This window comes from Catharus ustulatus, chromosome 3 (genome assembly GCF_009819885.2).
Source record: "Catharus ustulatus isolate bCatUst1 chromosome 3, bCatUst1.pri.v2, whole genome shotgun sequence".
Lineage (NCBI taxonomy): Eukaryota > Metazoa > Chordata > Aves > Passeriformes > Turdidae > Catharus > Catharus ustulatus.
The window spans coordinates 24,323,532-24,338,461 of record NC_046223.1 but is presented as its reverse complement, the minus strand read 5'-3'; the positions used below and the strand labels follow the sequence as shown (position 1 = coordinate 24,338,461).

The following is a 14,930-nucleotide window of genomic DNA, read 5'->3' as shown; positions in this document are numbered from 1 at the left end:
AAAGATCTGCTCCAAAACAGAGAAACTAGAGCTGCCAAATGAAGTGCACATAAATACTTGATTGTTTTTAACAGAAGGAACAAACCCTCACATTTTTTCTAACCACATCAAGACAAATATCTAAATCTTTAAGTTAGAATAGTTCAAAGTCTCAGGTAGATAAAGCAGCATCAGACCAAGTGGGAGGGCTCAGGAAAGTTAAAAGCAAAGCCAGGTTGAAAACACTCTCTTAACAGAAGTCCTGCATGACCTGTGCTTCACTCAGTTCTCTCCAGGGCAGGGACTGTGTGATTTGTCTGTCTTGCTCAAAGTGCTGAGTGTACGTCAGCACTTCATCCTACGCAGGAGCAGCAGTGCCAGTGGAAGAACAGCAAACCACCAAAACCAGAATTGTGTCTCACCCAGGCAGCTTCCCACCAGCTAAACTTCCCTTCTACATAATCCCACTCTCATACTTACACATTAACACAGAAAACATAGTAATAGAGTGGCTTTTCTTGCTAAGTCTTCTTTTTCTGACTCATTTGTATTGGAATGAGTCACAAATAAATCAATTGCCTGGCTTAGAGGTCATTTTCTACACTTTTGTTTCTGGTTTTTTGACGTACCAAATTCAAAGATTGTGTTGCATGAACATCAGTAATTTCTGTATTTTAGCATAAATTTTGCACAGAATTCAAAACATGTATCTGTATCTTTCATCCCAACAAATCCAACTTCATACAAAGTACACCGATTTCCTTAAATTTTTACTAAAACATGCAAAGGTTTGGGGTTGGTTTCTTTTTTTTTTTTTTAATTTGCCTATTTTTGTGTTTGTGTCTTAATTTAAATTAATGGGAAAGGCAATCTTAGGGGACACACAAAAAAGGTACCTTTATTCACTCCTGGCCTATGTGCAATTTCTTCCAACTCAGTACTCATATTAATCCAAGTTAATCAAAGTCAGTGTTTTGTTCTAAGAACATAAGCCTGAACTGAGAATATACCTGTCCCCAGGGTATTACATGGAACTGATTTGGAAGGATATTATGCAAGTGTACACAGTACACTCCAGGGCTACATAATACACTCTTTTAAGCCAATCTGCAAGGTTAAATGGTTTCAGAACTTGAAAATGTTTCCTATGCATTGCATCCTTTAAGGATTAAGTGCAGTTTGCCTTTGGTTTATGCAATGCTGTACAGCAGTCCCGCAGACTGATTCAGAGTTGCAATTCATTTGTCCATTATAAGGAAGATACAGGCTACACTGCAAGCTGCAAAGGCTGCTTCATTACGTGACAGCCAGAGCTGAGCAAACAATTCACCTTGAATAATTTGTGCGCTTATTTTTTTTCATTTTCATTTCCAGAATACCTGAAAGAAGATTACAGTCTCTGTTACATACCTGTCAACTAAAATTACCCAATGGAATTCCTCACATGGTTTGCTGTTACATGCCTGATGTTCACAGCTATGCTTGGTTTGGGCTGGTAAACAAAATTTATGGCATGGGTTGTTCTGGCTGAGTGATCAGCAAAAATCACGTTTCTTGTACAATGCGCCTTTCCTGTCCCCCTTGTAGTACCTGTTTTTCTCTGGTATACATCCATAAAGAGCTTGGCAAGTTTAGTTAATTATGAAATTAAAAAAAAAAAAATTAAAACAAAAAACAAAAAATCCAACAAAACAAAACAAACAACAAAAAAACCTCCATACCCCACCCTAAAACACTCTTTTCTACAGATAAGAAAACTAGTACAAAGAAGTCAGAGAAGAAACCCTGAACCATCTCCTGGCACATCCTTCAGTAGTGTGGTGATTAAATTACACATTGCTGAAGGAAAAATAAGTGAACGGTGAAATAGTTAAATACGTAATTTCACGATAGAGAAACCTTCAGCAGAAGTCTTCACAGCCTGGGGAAGGTACACACATGTGTGGAAGGAAAGGGATTCCTTAGTCCAGAAACTGAAACACAAAAACTGATCCACATCCAAAATGAAATCCCACAGAATCCCAAACAGATCCCACTTCATTTTACTTCCCTCTCCACTTACAATCTTCACAAAGAAAATGTGAATACAACTCACCAACTTTAGTGAGAGCCAGGGAACTGACTCCAAATTTAAAACAGAAAAACAAAGAAAAAGAAGAAAATAAAAAGTTGTGGAGGGAAGAGGATCAATAGTTACATCCCAAGAGAAGAGCAGCAACAAAATACTTCTATTCATCCAGATACCAAGGGAACAGCCTCATTTATCCATGGCTATCACTCTGCAGCAGAGAGTAGGAGTTAGGTTTCCTTAACACTGATTCCTCAAGCAATCTTGGCTGAGGGTTTTCTAAAGTGAGTGGTAAGATAAAATGCAGGAGTTGCCAGTAAAGATGAGAAAATTGGTATCTTTAAAGTACATTTTAAGGTGTTTTTTTTACCTATACTCAAAGAGAGCAGAAAGATGTTTTGAGGTTTTCTTCTGAACCCAGGTGGTGTCATAGAGGCACACAAATTGAGGGGGTCTTAATTTGTGTTCTACATTTGTCATGTTAAATCATGAGAGTTCAACATGGCAAAAGGTAGCAAGTTCATGATGTGCAGCATAAACAAGCAGAAGTTACAAATATCACATAGCACTGAGAAGCACAGGTGATTCCAGAACAAAAGAGAATCAGTTCTGCTCCAACTTCTCACCTTTTTAGCTTGTGTGGCTCAACTTGGTTCCTCACAACTGTAAATTTACCCTATGTTATACATGCAATCCTGCTCAAAAGTAGAGAAAAATGGACCTCAGCATATTTATTAGCCTCCTCATGTCTCAGCAGACATTCTTAGGAGAGAGAAGTGTATATGTCCAGAAAAAAGTAAGATTACCAAGATGTTTTATTCTCTTTTTCCAGGCTGCTGTGAGTAACAGTTACAGGATTAAGCTACCATGAGAATCTACCTTATCACAAAAGGGCTTGACAGAATCAAATGGTATCACTCCTCAATGTTCCAGCCACCCCATGATTCATCTGCATCTATTGGATTATCCCACTCTTTTGTGTTAGCTTTGCCTCAGAATGCTGTTCACCCCCCTATCAGTTTCTTTTCAAAGCCTCCAACCCAAGTTAACACAAATCAGCTTTAAATGTTTTAAATTATTTTGACTTCAAAATAGATAAATATTATTTCAACATGACATTCTAAATAAATCTAACTGGAAAAATTCCAGCAAAAGTAGATTATTATGGGGGAGTGGGAGTGAGGAATTTTTCTGACGTTCTAAATGGAATTTCTAATTAAAGGGATATGTCAAGACAGGGAAGACCCCAAGAATGACTAGGACCCCATGCTGAAATGAAGTTTCCATTGACCAGATGAAACAGGGTTGAAGCAATCTGGACATTAAATGGTTGCCCTTTAAACCCCTCCAGGCTGTGGTAAAACAAACTTAACAGGAGCTTTTTAAAGAACGAGTAGAAGAGGCTACAAATTGCTGGACATATTTGTATTTATGCAAATGCATACTACCAGCTCTGAAACTCACCTAGTATAGCAACGACTTCATCATCCTGGATCACCTCCAAAGAGCCCGAGACCACGAAGCAGAGGCTGTCGACGCTCTCGCCAGCGTGGTAGATGAGGTCTCCGGGAGCACAGTGCACTGTCTGGAATTCCATGGCCAGCGCCCGGAGGCAGCCGTCGCTCGCCAGCCTGAAGGCGGGATGCTCCTTGAAAACCTTGCGGTTCAGGTGCACGCAGATGTCTGCTCTCATGTCCTTCGGGCAAATCTGCAAAACCTGAGAGGGAGACCAGGCAATCAGTTCCTGCGCGTGGCTGCTACGTGACTGCCCCGGCACAGTTTACCACACAAGGTTTAAGGTTTTAAGGTTTTTTACATTCCTCTTTCTTATAAAACTTCTAATCTCGGACTGTGGGTTCATTTTTATATTATTTATCCACATAAGCCACAATACTAACTTTGTAACATCTACTTTATAACATCTGAAAGAAAACACTGTTTTCATCTCAGCAACATGCTCTGCTGGATATTGAATTACCAGAAGGCCTAAGGTTTTTAAGGCAATAAAACTTAGAGCACAGCAGTACAGAAAGTGTTGAAGAAAAGCTTCCTGAAGAATTGTTTCTAGAGGGTAGGTCATTTCTTTGATAGGCAGATTCCATGAAAAGTCTGCACAAGTTATAGGCTTTAACAGCTAAAATAAATTATTTAAAATTTAATTAACGGAGACCATTGAGAATTGCAGGTATCTGAATTTACCCCTCAGTGGCACTAACAAGTTTTTTGTTTACACATGGAAGGGACTTTAAGGTATGATGCTGTTTTGATGTTCCAAACACAATGCTCCTCACGGCAATCCATGATGTGTGCTCCTAAGAGGACACGAGCTGATGCTCAGCACAGCAGGTACCAGCCAGGGCCATTTCTGAAGGGTTTTAATATAATATGGACAGCAGAGTGGAAAGAATACAAAATCACTGCTGAATGTATTACAGATTAAAAGTGGAAAGAAGTTACATGAACAGGGTTTGGGGACAACAAAATCCTTGGGGGATTGGTCTATGATGAAGCACATCTAGGACATATTATTTGAGAAAAACACTGAGTCGTCTCAGTCTGCCCTTTTATTTTTTTTTAATTACTATTTTCTTAGTAATAACTATTCCATCTAACTAAGGAACATGCTGGTCGAGTTTCAGAGTTACTCCCACACATTTTCCTAGATGGAAAGAGAAGACTTGCTGCAAATACTCCTGAAAAACATAAAGGTAACACATGAGGTACTATGGCTACGCCTACACTTTGAAATGGGGTTCTGTGCAAGATCTGAGCTGAGAACCAAGGTCTTAATTCTGTGCATGGCACTGGTACTCCAAAGGCAAATAGCTCCACCACCAATATCATCATCTTTGGCCCACCTCCAAAAAGACATTTTATTACAGATATTACTTCTAAAAAGAGATGTATTTCTGTAGTTCTTAGGTGTAGGGCACTCATGGATGATTTTTCTTGGCTGCCCTGTACAGAAGAGCTGCCAAACCTGCCAGTTCTCTGTTTCCCAGGCTCACAGAAATGGGTTGGGGCAGCAAGACCAGCATTTAACATGGAACACAGGCAGCAGCCATATCTGCCTTTTCCATTATTTCATTTATTCTGGCAACAAAAATATTCTCTAGTGGCATATTCTTGCCAAATTTTACTACTGGAATTACACACACGTGCAGTTACCTGAACATCACATACAAGAAGGTTTCTCGCAATAGAAATAGTAGCAAAAAGCCCTGAATATACAAGAGAATATTTAAAATTATGCTGTTATCCAAAAACCTTTTGGTATAGCAGTCTTATCAGTAAGTTAACTAATTTTCCATTCACTATTTAAAGAAGTTGTCTCCAGACTTCACAAAAAATGAAAGAGATTAAAGACATTTGAGAGATATAGATAAATGGAAGAAGCCTTTCATTTGTATGGGAGGTAAGAAATATATCTTCATGCATCAGTTTCAGAATCTTTCAGTAGCTCTTGGTTAAATTTTGTTTAACTGGCATTTTCTAGACCAATAACTAAGCATGTCTGCAGTGAACACAGACAAATTTGTGGCCTAAAAAATAGCGATAGGAGCAGTTCTGTGCTCAGTTCATATTTAAGTCTCTGCCTCATCTGTAGGAAGCTGTGCTACATTTCAGAGGAGCACAACCACCACTGCTCCGTCTCATGAGCAATACATGTTTTATTCATAACCAGATATCCCAGAAGTTTTACACAGGCATCAGAACAACAGAGCTCAGACCTGGGAGTTTATGGATTGGCACAGCCAGCCACAGCTTTCGCTGTGCAGATGAAAGCTGAGTTCTTGGCTTAGCAGTCCCGGCCAGCAGCAGTTGAGCTATGAACACGCCAGTCACTGAAAACAGCACTGTATTAAGCCCTTTGGTGTCCTGACAATTGGAGACTTTTTTTCCTGTTTATTAAGATAATTCTCAAAGGCTACACTGAGTATTATTGTGCTTGGCTTGGTGATTCTGCTGTCTCCAAGTGCATCCTTTAAAGCATTCCTCTCCTTATCAAAGGAAGCCAAGAATTAACTTTGAAGATAAGCTAAAAAAACCCCAAACCATGTTTTACATAGCAACAATTTTTTCTTGTTGTTTTGTTAAAATGATGACAGGAGTTTGTAATGGGGGCTGAATGAAAGCACCAGCCCTCATTACACTATGTATCCTCAGATGTCTCTGCACCTTCCCCAAATGCACCTACCTCAAATCACAACCCCACACAAAGACAGATTGTGAGAAAACATGCAGAACAGCTTCTAACCAGTGCTATCCAGCACTAAAATACCATTTCTTTCTGAAAGCTAGTGTGGTAGACAGTGCTTACAGCATCATGTCTGGGATCTAAAAATGGCAGATCTGCTGAAGACCATTTAGGCAAGTAAACCGTGTCCTGTGTGCCCTTCAGTCTCCAGGCAGCTCAGTGCAAGGCCACATCTGTTCTGCTCCTTCCTAACGATGCTTTAACAGCTGTACACAAATGACACTGTTTGCTCTTTAACTGCATCATCCACAGTTCAGAATACTAAATTAAGCTGCCAACCAGAAGGCTGGTGACCAGAGCATTGCTATGGATTTCCTGAATGATCGCCACAGATCACATGTCTTTACAAGCTGAAGAAAAACTGTCTCTCTCTACAAAAGCTGGCAACTAATATGAAAGCAACAAGGAGTTACTTTTGTACATTTGCTCTGGTGAAAGGTCATCTGTTATTTTAAAAGACACAATGGGAATTTATTTGTAAATTCAATGAGTCAGAATGATAACATTTGTCTTACATAAGGTAGATTTCAAGCAATACATTATTAAATACTTCCAGTTTTCATTAATATCTTTAACCTGCACACAGAATATTGCATTCAAATTCTCCAATGACAAAAATTACTTTGTTTTCAGACCCACAGAGCTGCAAGCAACCTCACAAGAAATACTGCCAAAAAAAATCTCATTTGGAAAAACTGTGAGGTTGTGTTACAATCCGGAACTTGTTATTTACTTATCACCTTTATTTATTGTAAACTGAGTTTTTTCCTTTATAATTTTTGTAGTACTTCATGCCATTTCACACGATTTCACTAGCAAAACATACATACTTCTACCACTATCATATGTCAGTATAATAGAATAGCTGAAATGCTGCATTTGAAAGTTTAAAATTAAGGGAAGCTGCTGCTTAGAACTATTTAAAGAATATTTGTCTCCTTTACTAAGACAGTACCTCCTGTTTATTTTAATGGACTACTTTCAGGATGTGACTTCTTTCCTTGCAGTTTAATTTACTTACCTTTTCAGTATCTATTCCCCTGGACATTGACCAGGTGGAAACGATGTAATCCATCACACGTTCACTCAGTCCTTTGGGGACCTGGTAGAGCTTTAGAAAGTCCCGGACACTGTTCAGCATTTCGTGGTATCTGTTTGTGTTAGCGTACATTTGCTGAAATATGGTTGTCACGTTACCAAAGATGGTGGCATACAGAAGGGCTGTGGAAAAGAAAAAAAAACACAGAGAAAATACACGGTAAGATGTGGTGATCAGTCTGTGCTCCACTGGGCTTTAAGGCTGGGAATGCTAGGTCATAAAAATGCATGCAAATATCGGTGCTTTATTAGGAAGGCCTGATGAGCACAAGTTTTTTACTGGTCACCTTCAGAACTACAATTTGAGGACCACCACCTACTTTTGTGAGAGCATGTCCTGCATCACAGAGCTCTTAATACACGACTGTTTGTCCATCAGACAATTCAGTAGTCCCCAAAACCTTACAAAACCACAGCAGAAGACAGGAGAATTTTAGGAGAAACAGCTTGACAGCAAATACTTTAATTTTTCATGTCAGGTTTATAGCACCAGTGTTGAAATACCATCAGTGACAGATTTCCAGGCTTTAAGTGCATTATCACAGTAGTAAGCTGAGTCATCGGTACCCACCTCAGTGTGATAACAGCAGTGCATCAAAGCAGAAGATGGAATATGCAATAAACAGCCACCACGGGTCAGTAATTTATAAACAGAAGTTTAATAATACATAAAAACTGGCATTACGTTTTATATTCTTCAGGCAAAAGAACAGCAAGGCCTGAGGCAAGAGCTAGAGCCCTCAGAAGCAGACCTTTGCACAGCTCTCCTGATTTCACACAACACAGTCGTGAAGCCAGCTGGTTCGTCAAGATGGGTTTAAGAATAAACACAAGGAAGAAAAAAAGGCAGAGTTTCCAAGTGTGGAGAGAAGCAGATGCAAACACACAGGACTTGAGAAGATCCATCTGCTGAAGCCCAAGACAGAACAGCAGGCTGGTGGCAGCCAGGTTTGATAGCTTGCAGAGGCTGAGGCTCTCCCAGCCAATGCAGCCCTGAATGAATTGGAGAGACAGGAAGCCTCAAGGGGAGCTTTCCTATGTTGTGAATCAGGTCAGGGATATGTGACAGGTTGGCTGTACAGGGAGAGGAACAGTCAGACTGCAGATGTGATGATAACCACCCATAAGTGCTCTGGCTTGCTGAGTAAGTTCTTCCTCTTAATCATTTCCTGTCCCCCAAAACAAGCACTAAATTGTGAGTATCATATCTCTTCCACTTGAGATAAAAATAAATCAATCAGAAGCCATATTTATAAAAAATATATTTTACCATACTGAAGAACCCCCTTTTTGCTGTTTATTTACTCTCTCATCAGCTATTTAAAAAAAAATCTTCATCCCATTCCTTCCTTTGAGAATGCAGCTATTTATTCAGGTAAGTGTTACAGGCAGATATCCTTAAGCCAACTAAGATGCTCTAGAGTTCTATGACCAACAAAAACCTTTGATACTGTGCAAAACAAATTTATGGGACTGTCTTTGCCCTAATCACCGAGAGATGTAATTTAGGTTTGCTCAAGGCCTTTACACTGCTGATTTTCTGCTGAATTCCTTCTTGATGCTGCATTACTTCTTTTCTTTTTATGAGTTTCTGTAGAGAACAGCTCTCCCTTTTTCTATCTACTCCTCTGTACAAACAGGTATAAAAATGTGCAGAAAACTGTGCACGCTTAGTTTAAAGGAAAATGGAAATCATTAATACAGTGACCAGAAACACATTTTCCCTGTTTAACCTTAACTTGTGCCTGAACAAAACCATACCAGGCAGCTCAATGAGTCGTGAAGAATAATAAAATGCTTTACAAAACAGATTTACCATAGCAGTTCCTTAATCTATGAGTATTTTTGTATTAGATCAGCATTACCTGTTCCTAAGTAAGTCTTGGTTTGCTCTCTGTTATGCAGATGACCCTACAGGAGACTGCAGCAGCACAAGGCAGCCAGCACAGCACTGAAATAGGTGGTAAATTAGAGAGAGGCTGGCAACCAGATTTATATCTCTAGATTTCTTGAGAACACCACTTGTGTCCATACAACTCTCTTTGCTCTCTGGCAAAGTAAGACCTGGGGGTTCAGCTCCATGCCAGCAAAGGTAAAATGGAGTGCCCACTGTCCCATTAATGTCCAGCTACATGAAGCTTAAAGAAAAAACAGAATTTTTATCATGTATTTTGATTACTATGAAGCAAGCAATTCCCAATGCAAATTGCAGCTCCAGTATGACAATTATCTTGGCAAGAAAATTTATTCTTGCCTAGATTAATTTTTTTAATTCTCAAACTTACAATACTTAATTTATCATTAGCCAACCATTTTGTTACTATTAAAGACACATTAAAGCCAAGGATTTTTGCAGCCTAATATTGGGTAGATACATTAGCATGTTAAACCTTGAACTATTCTGCACAGAAGTAGCTGGCTGTGTGCCTTTCCTTCTTTTTAAAGGAATAATGAAATGAACCCACTGCAGTAGACTGCAGCCCCAGAATGATTTCAGAAACACACACTCTACTAAAGGAAGAAAGTTGGGCTATTAATGACAGAGTAAAATCTCCAGCATTTCCTCTCCAGGAACGTCAAGAACCCTCAGAAATTATATAGACCTTACCCCCTGATATTAATATTCTTTTCTGAGATTAAAGAAAAACACGTTGCCCCCAGCAATGTGGGTGCTCATTTACACTGCAGTCTGTGATACTCCATTTAAACCAGTGTTTAAATAACATCACAGATAGGACCATAGTAATTGCAGTAGCAAATTACCCACAAGTGAATCATGAAGGTCACACACAGGTCGCAAAATCATCTGCTATTTTTAGTGATGTAACAAGTAAGAATAGAGAAATAAATACAAGGCAGTGTAGGCCTCAGCTACCACAGTAAAAGATCTGAGGTCTGATTTTAGAATGATAAGAGGAAGAATTTCTATCTGTAAAAATGAGAGGTTTACAATTACCCCAATTACAGATGTAAGTGCTGCATTCGGTTCCTGAGATGAATCAACAGATTGATGATGATTTGTTCAAAATGCACTCATCCAATGACCTGGCACACAAAATGTGTGTAGAACTACACAGCAACAAGTGAGACCAACATCAGCTAGTGAGCAATCTCTTGCCCCGAAGACTTGCAGTGCTTCCTGAAAATGAGCTGCCTTCATTTCTGCTGTCTGGGAAGTTGATTGAGAAAGTCTGCCTGCCTGTACATAAATTTCACTTGACAATTAAAAAAATCAAAATAAACCCCTTTTACGTACTGCACTAACCAAAGTACTATTCAAAGAGCAAGCACCTGCATTTGCAAACAGTAGATGATTTAAATTGATAATTGCACTTTTGTTTCACCAACAAGTTCCTAGTATACAACAAATTATTCAGTTCATAGATGGCTGAAAGCACAGCCTTGAAAATCTGTTGCACTGTATCACTTCTTACTGAATATGAAACACAACCATAAATTAACCAGAAAAAATGCATGTCTCAAAGGCATTTTTCAGATAACAAGTTGTGAGGTCACACAAAATTAACATTTATCAGATAAAAAGAAAGGCAGAAATTAATTGTATGGATCATCTCATAATTATATGAGAAAATGACATTATTTTCAAATGTGCAATTAAAACAATGTAAGAGCTTATAATTGCTTGAGATTGGGGGTCTTGATTAGTGGCAATTATGCCTACTTATGGGTAGAGAGCATGCAGTTAAAAGAAAAACACTGAACTGTTAAATACATTATGCAAGCAAATACCAAACTGAACAGGCATCAGAGAATTGTTTACAGAACTAGTTTGGATAGAATTGTTATTTGTAGTCTTGCAATCTGATATCAAAGCTTCTAAAGTGAGATGTACTTATCAAGTATCTACACAATCTTCTAGAACAGTACAGACCCAGAGCTGCTTAATTTGCTACTTCCTAGGAAGCTTTGTGCATTATAAAGTTTCCTATTTGTAATCTTTTATCTACCTTTTGGTTTTTTACTACACAATGTATAAAGATATAATACCATTTAGTACAGTAAAGAATAAATGTGAACAACTTAGCCAAAATCTAATAGGTCAGTTAATTTTCTGCACTTCATGACTTTTCACAATATATATCCAGAACATTTTCACCTGCTATAAAACAAATTACAATTGCTAGTCTTAGCATGTAATTCACTTTCTGAATTTCCCAACCTGGGGAAAAGACTTTTTTTAAGTGAAAGTAAGTTCCCAGAGGAGCTGTCCCCCATGCTGTCCCAGTAACTGTTAAATCCTGCTCTTCCCACAGCTCTCTGTTCTCCTGGACTGAAACAATACACTGCTCCACCTCCCTTTTTCACCAGCTTCTAATTTGCACCTCCGAAGCAGGGCAGCAGCAACGGCAAAGATCAGAGAACTGGCACACTACTGAGCAAGTCTGAAAATCAATTTAATGGCAAAAAGCAAAGCAGAAAGCCTGAACAGGCCATGAGGGACATGCACATCAAACCATGTGGCGCAAGCACTTGACTTCTAGGATGAAAGATGAGAGACCACAGGAAAATTTTATTAAACTCTTCATTGAATCCTACTGCAAATCTTCCCACTGTCATCATCACATTTGGTGAAATCACCCTGCTGGCAGTAAAATTGGGACACAGAAGGACAGCAGTGGGCTCCAGCTACAATGGAAATGTCTCCCCTGCAGAAGGGTAGGACACCAGTGAGGACACAATTGATGAAGGCTAAACAAGACAGCATCAGCACACGGGGTTTTTTTCATCTTCTCATCACCAAAAAAACCCAAGAACTGCAATGAAATGAACGTCAGAGACATAAACAAGGGAACAGCTGCTCTAAGAAGCCACTTAAGCAACTACCAAGGACTAGAGTAGTAGAAACATCTGTGCACCTTAAAATAGGCTGTCTGCAGTGTGGAAGGGCAGAAAGGGAAGTTAAGAACAGATATGGAACAAACACCACATGCAGCTCCTGCTGCTTCTCTCCTCACACCCTTTCCTAACTCTACAAAATAAAAGCAGCCTGCTACTACAGCAGCACAGCCATATAACCTCCTGTTATCTCACTGATCTGCTATGACTTATATTTTGCCAGTTTAAGACCTAATATGGAAGAATAGAGGCAAGTGTTGGTAAATTACCAAACCTCAAGGTGCTGAACTCCAGCATCCCTTAGGATGCTTCAAAGCCTTTTTTTTTTTTTTTTTTTTTTTTTTTTTTTAGTTTTGATCTTGAAGCACCCACACAGCTGATAGCAGCAATCGCAGGTGTTTTGGCTCACAAGCATCATGCACAACACAACTTTCTAACAGGTTTTGCTTTTGCCTTCAGCATGTTTGGGCTAAGATAAACAGCATGGAAAAACACATAGAGCAAAACTGATCAGAGGAGCGATGGGAGCCAGAGGAGCATAAGCCAATAGAACAAACTTCAGCATCAGCCCTGTAAGAAAGCTCTTCAACATGAACATCTCTCTCCAAACTGACAGTGAAGGGCCAACACCACCCTGCTCTCTATGAGAGGCTGCATCTTGGATCCAAGAGCCTGCTCACAAAAAGAGAGGATGAAGCCTCGTGCCAATCCATACAAAGGAAGAGTGGTGGCTATTACCTCCCTGGCCAAGGCTCCTACTTCTGCACAGCAGCACCTGACTAAATTAACACAGTCCCACTAATTAACACTGTAAAATCTGGATTCTGACAAATTGAGAAGTGTCCAAACAAGTAAAATGGCAAGAATCCTGATTCACAAAACTCGTCACTTATTTTTTGACAGCTACTGTTAAGTATTGTATTTACCCTGAAAGGTGCCAACAGTCATCAGAGGGGGATTTAATGGCAGCCACAGACTCCACTGCAGCTAGTATGCTTGCAGAAAAGCAGATTACTAAAGTAATCAGATTCACAACAAGTCAGAAGTAGCCTGTGAGGTCTTAGATGTGTTCTTGGTTGTGAAATTAAGGAGTAAGAATCTGGTCATACTCTACCTTTCTGCTGTAAAAGGACAACAACAGACAACAACAGAAGCATAATGCTGAAAGGAATTAAAGAGAAGAGCATCCTGGATACAGTGAGGCTTCAAGCTGATAGACTTTGAAATCCCTAACCACGAGCATCTCTCAGGGAAACAGGGTTGCACACTCTTATTCTATAAACACACAGCACTTGCAGACCAATGAGTTCAACTGACTCTTCTTACTAAATTACCTGAACACATCCATTTCTCTGCAAGGCCCAGCACTGACTGGTGAGTCCCAAAGGGGATAGCACTGTTTTACATCCAAAAGTGCATCATAAAGCAGACAGGAATGTACATTCTGCCTCAACTTACAGGTAAATTCTTAAATCTGACAAAGCTATTACTAACTCCAAACACAGTAACACCTAGTTATTAATTGAAATTAGAGCCTTAATCCTTGAAAGAAAAAAGATTTTCCAAGAATTAGCACAGTTTAATCAACAAGTCCACAGAAAACTCCTTGCAGAATCAATTTATTTCAGTCAAAATATAACAATATGGGACAAAAAGATCAACAGGCAAGATTTGAAATGGGAAATGCCAGCATGATAAATCAAAGGTAAGACTAGAGAAAAAGGAAGATTCTACAGAAAATGGCACTTTCCAATCACCTCTCCAAATTTTATTCCCCACAAGATAGGTTTATCTCCAATAAGGTAAAACAGAATGGCAAGAATATGTACCAATTTTCACAACTAGTTACAGCAACTGCAATTCCTGTAAAGAGCAGCATTTATCACAACATCTTCAGGAATGTCATAAGGGATTAGTCTAGAGCAACACTGAAGTACACATGCTCAAAACATGGAGCATCATCAAGATCTTGCTTGATGTGCCAATTTGATTACCAAGAGGAAACTAAGTGTACAAACAGATAACAGCTGCAAAAACCATCTCTATTTCAGACATACCAGAGCAGAGTCCCCAGTGGGACACTTTTACCAACACAGGCTGAACTCAGCTCAATGTATTCACTAGCAGGTTTTACCATGATGAGAATTAATAAAATGCCAAATCTGATTAAATCCTCTGCAATTTGTGAGAAAGGACACTCTTTTACTGTTTTGTAGAATTTTATGGACAATAAAATTTAAATTGTCTAGAAAATTGAAATGGATTTCCATTTCATTTCCCAGCACTAATGAACAGATCACCATTTAAATGAGGGCATCATTTTTCTTCTACAGTTTATATAGGGTAATGCATGGCCATTTTCACTTACTTAGTTAAAATTAAATCTAAAGATACTGCTTCTAGATTTTTACTCATTTGCACCAATATGAAAGCTTTTGCTTTCAAAAGTAGTTTTATCTGCCCTCAACTTAGCTCAAATGGTTTCCCCCAATTAAACACCAGCTCTCCTCATTTTAAAATCTATTAGAGATATAACAACACAAACAAAAGAACAAAAATAAAAACCAAAAGCCACAACTGGGAAAAGTTCTCTTCATGTGAAACTGCTTGCCTACATAGTTGTTAGCATTCCTCTGTTCATGCTATTTCCTCTATGACTCGTATGAGCTT

General features: G+C 39.0%; 1 protein-coding gene across 1 annotated transcript in view; it reads right to left on the bottom strand.

Moving 5' to 3' along the window:
* KCNH1 (potassium voltage-gated channel subfamily H member 1) overlaps positions 1 to 14,930 on the bottom strand; it is a 173,505-nt gene that overhangs the window by 81,242 nt on the left and 77,333 nt on the right. Inside the window, exons 8-9 of the mRNA XM_033055360.2 lie at positions 7,327 to 7,526; positions 3,512 to 3,764 (exon numbers count right to left, since the gene is read on the bottom strand). Coding sequence (XP_032911251.1) covers positions 3,512 to 3,764; positions 7,327 to 7,526 — 453 coding nt within the window. The remainder of the gene's footprint in view (positions 1 to 3,511; positions 3,765 to 7,326; positions 7,527 to 14,930) is intronic.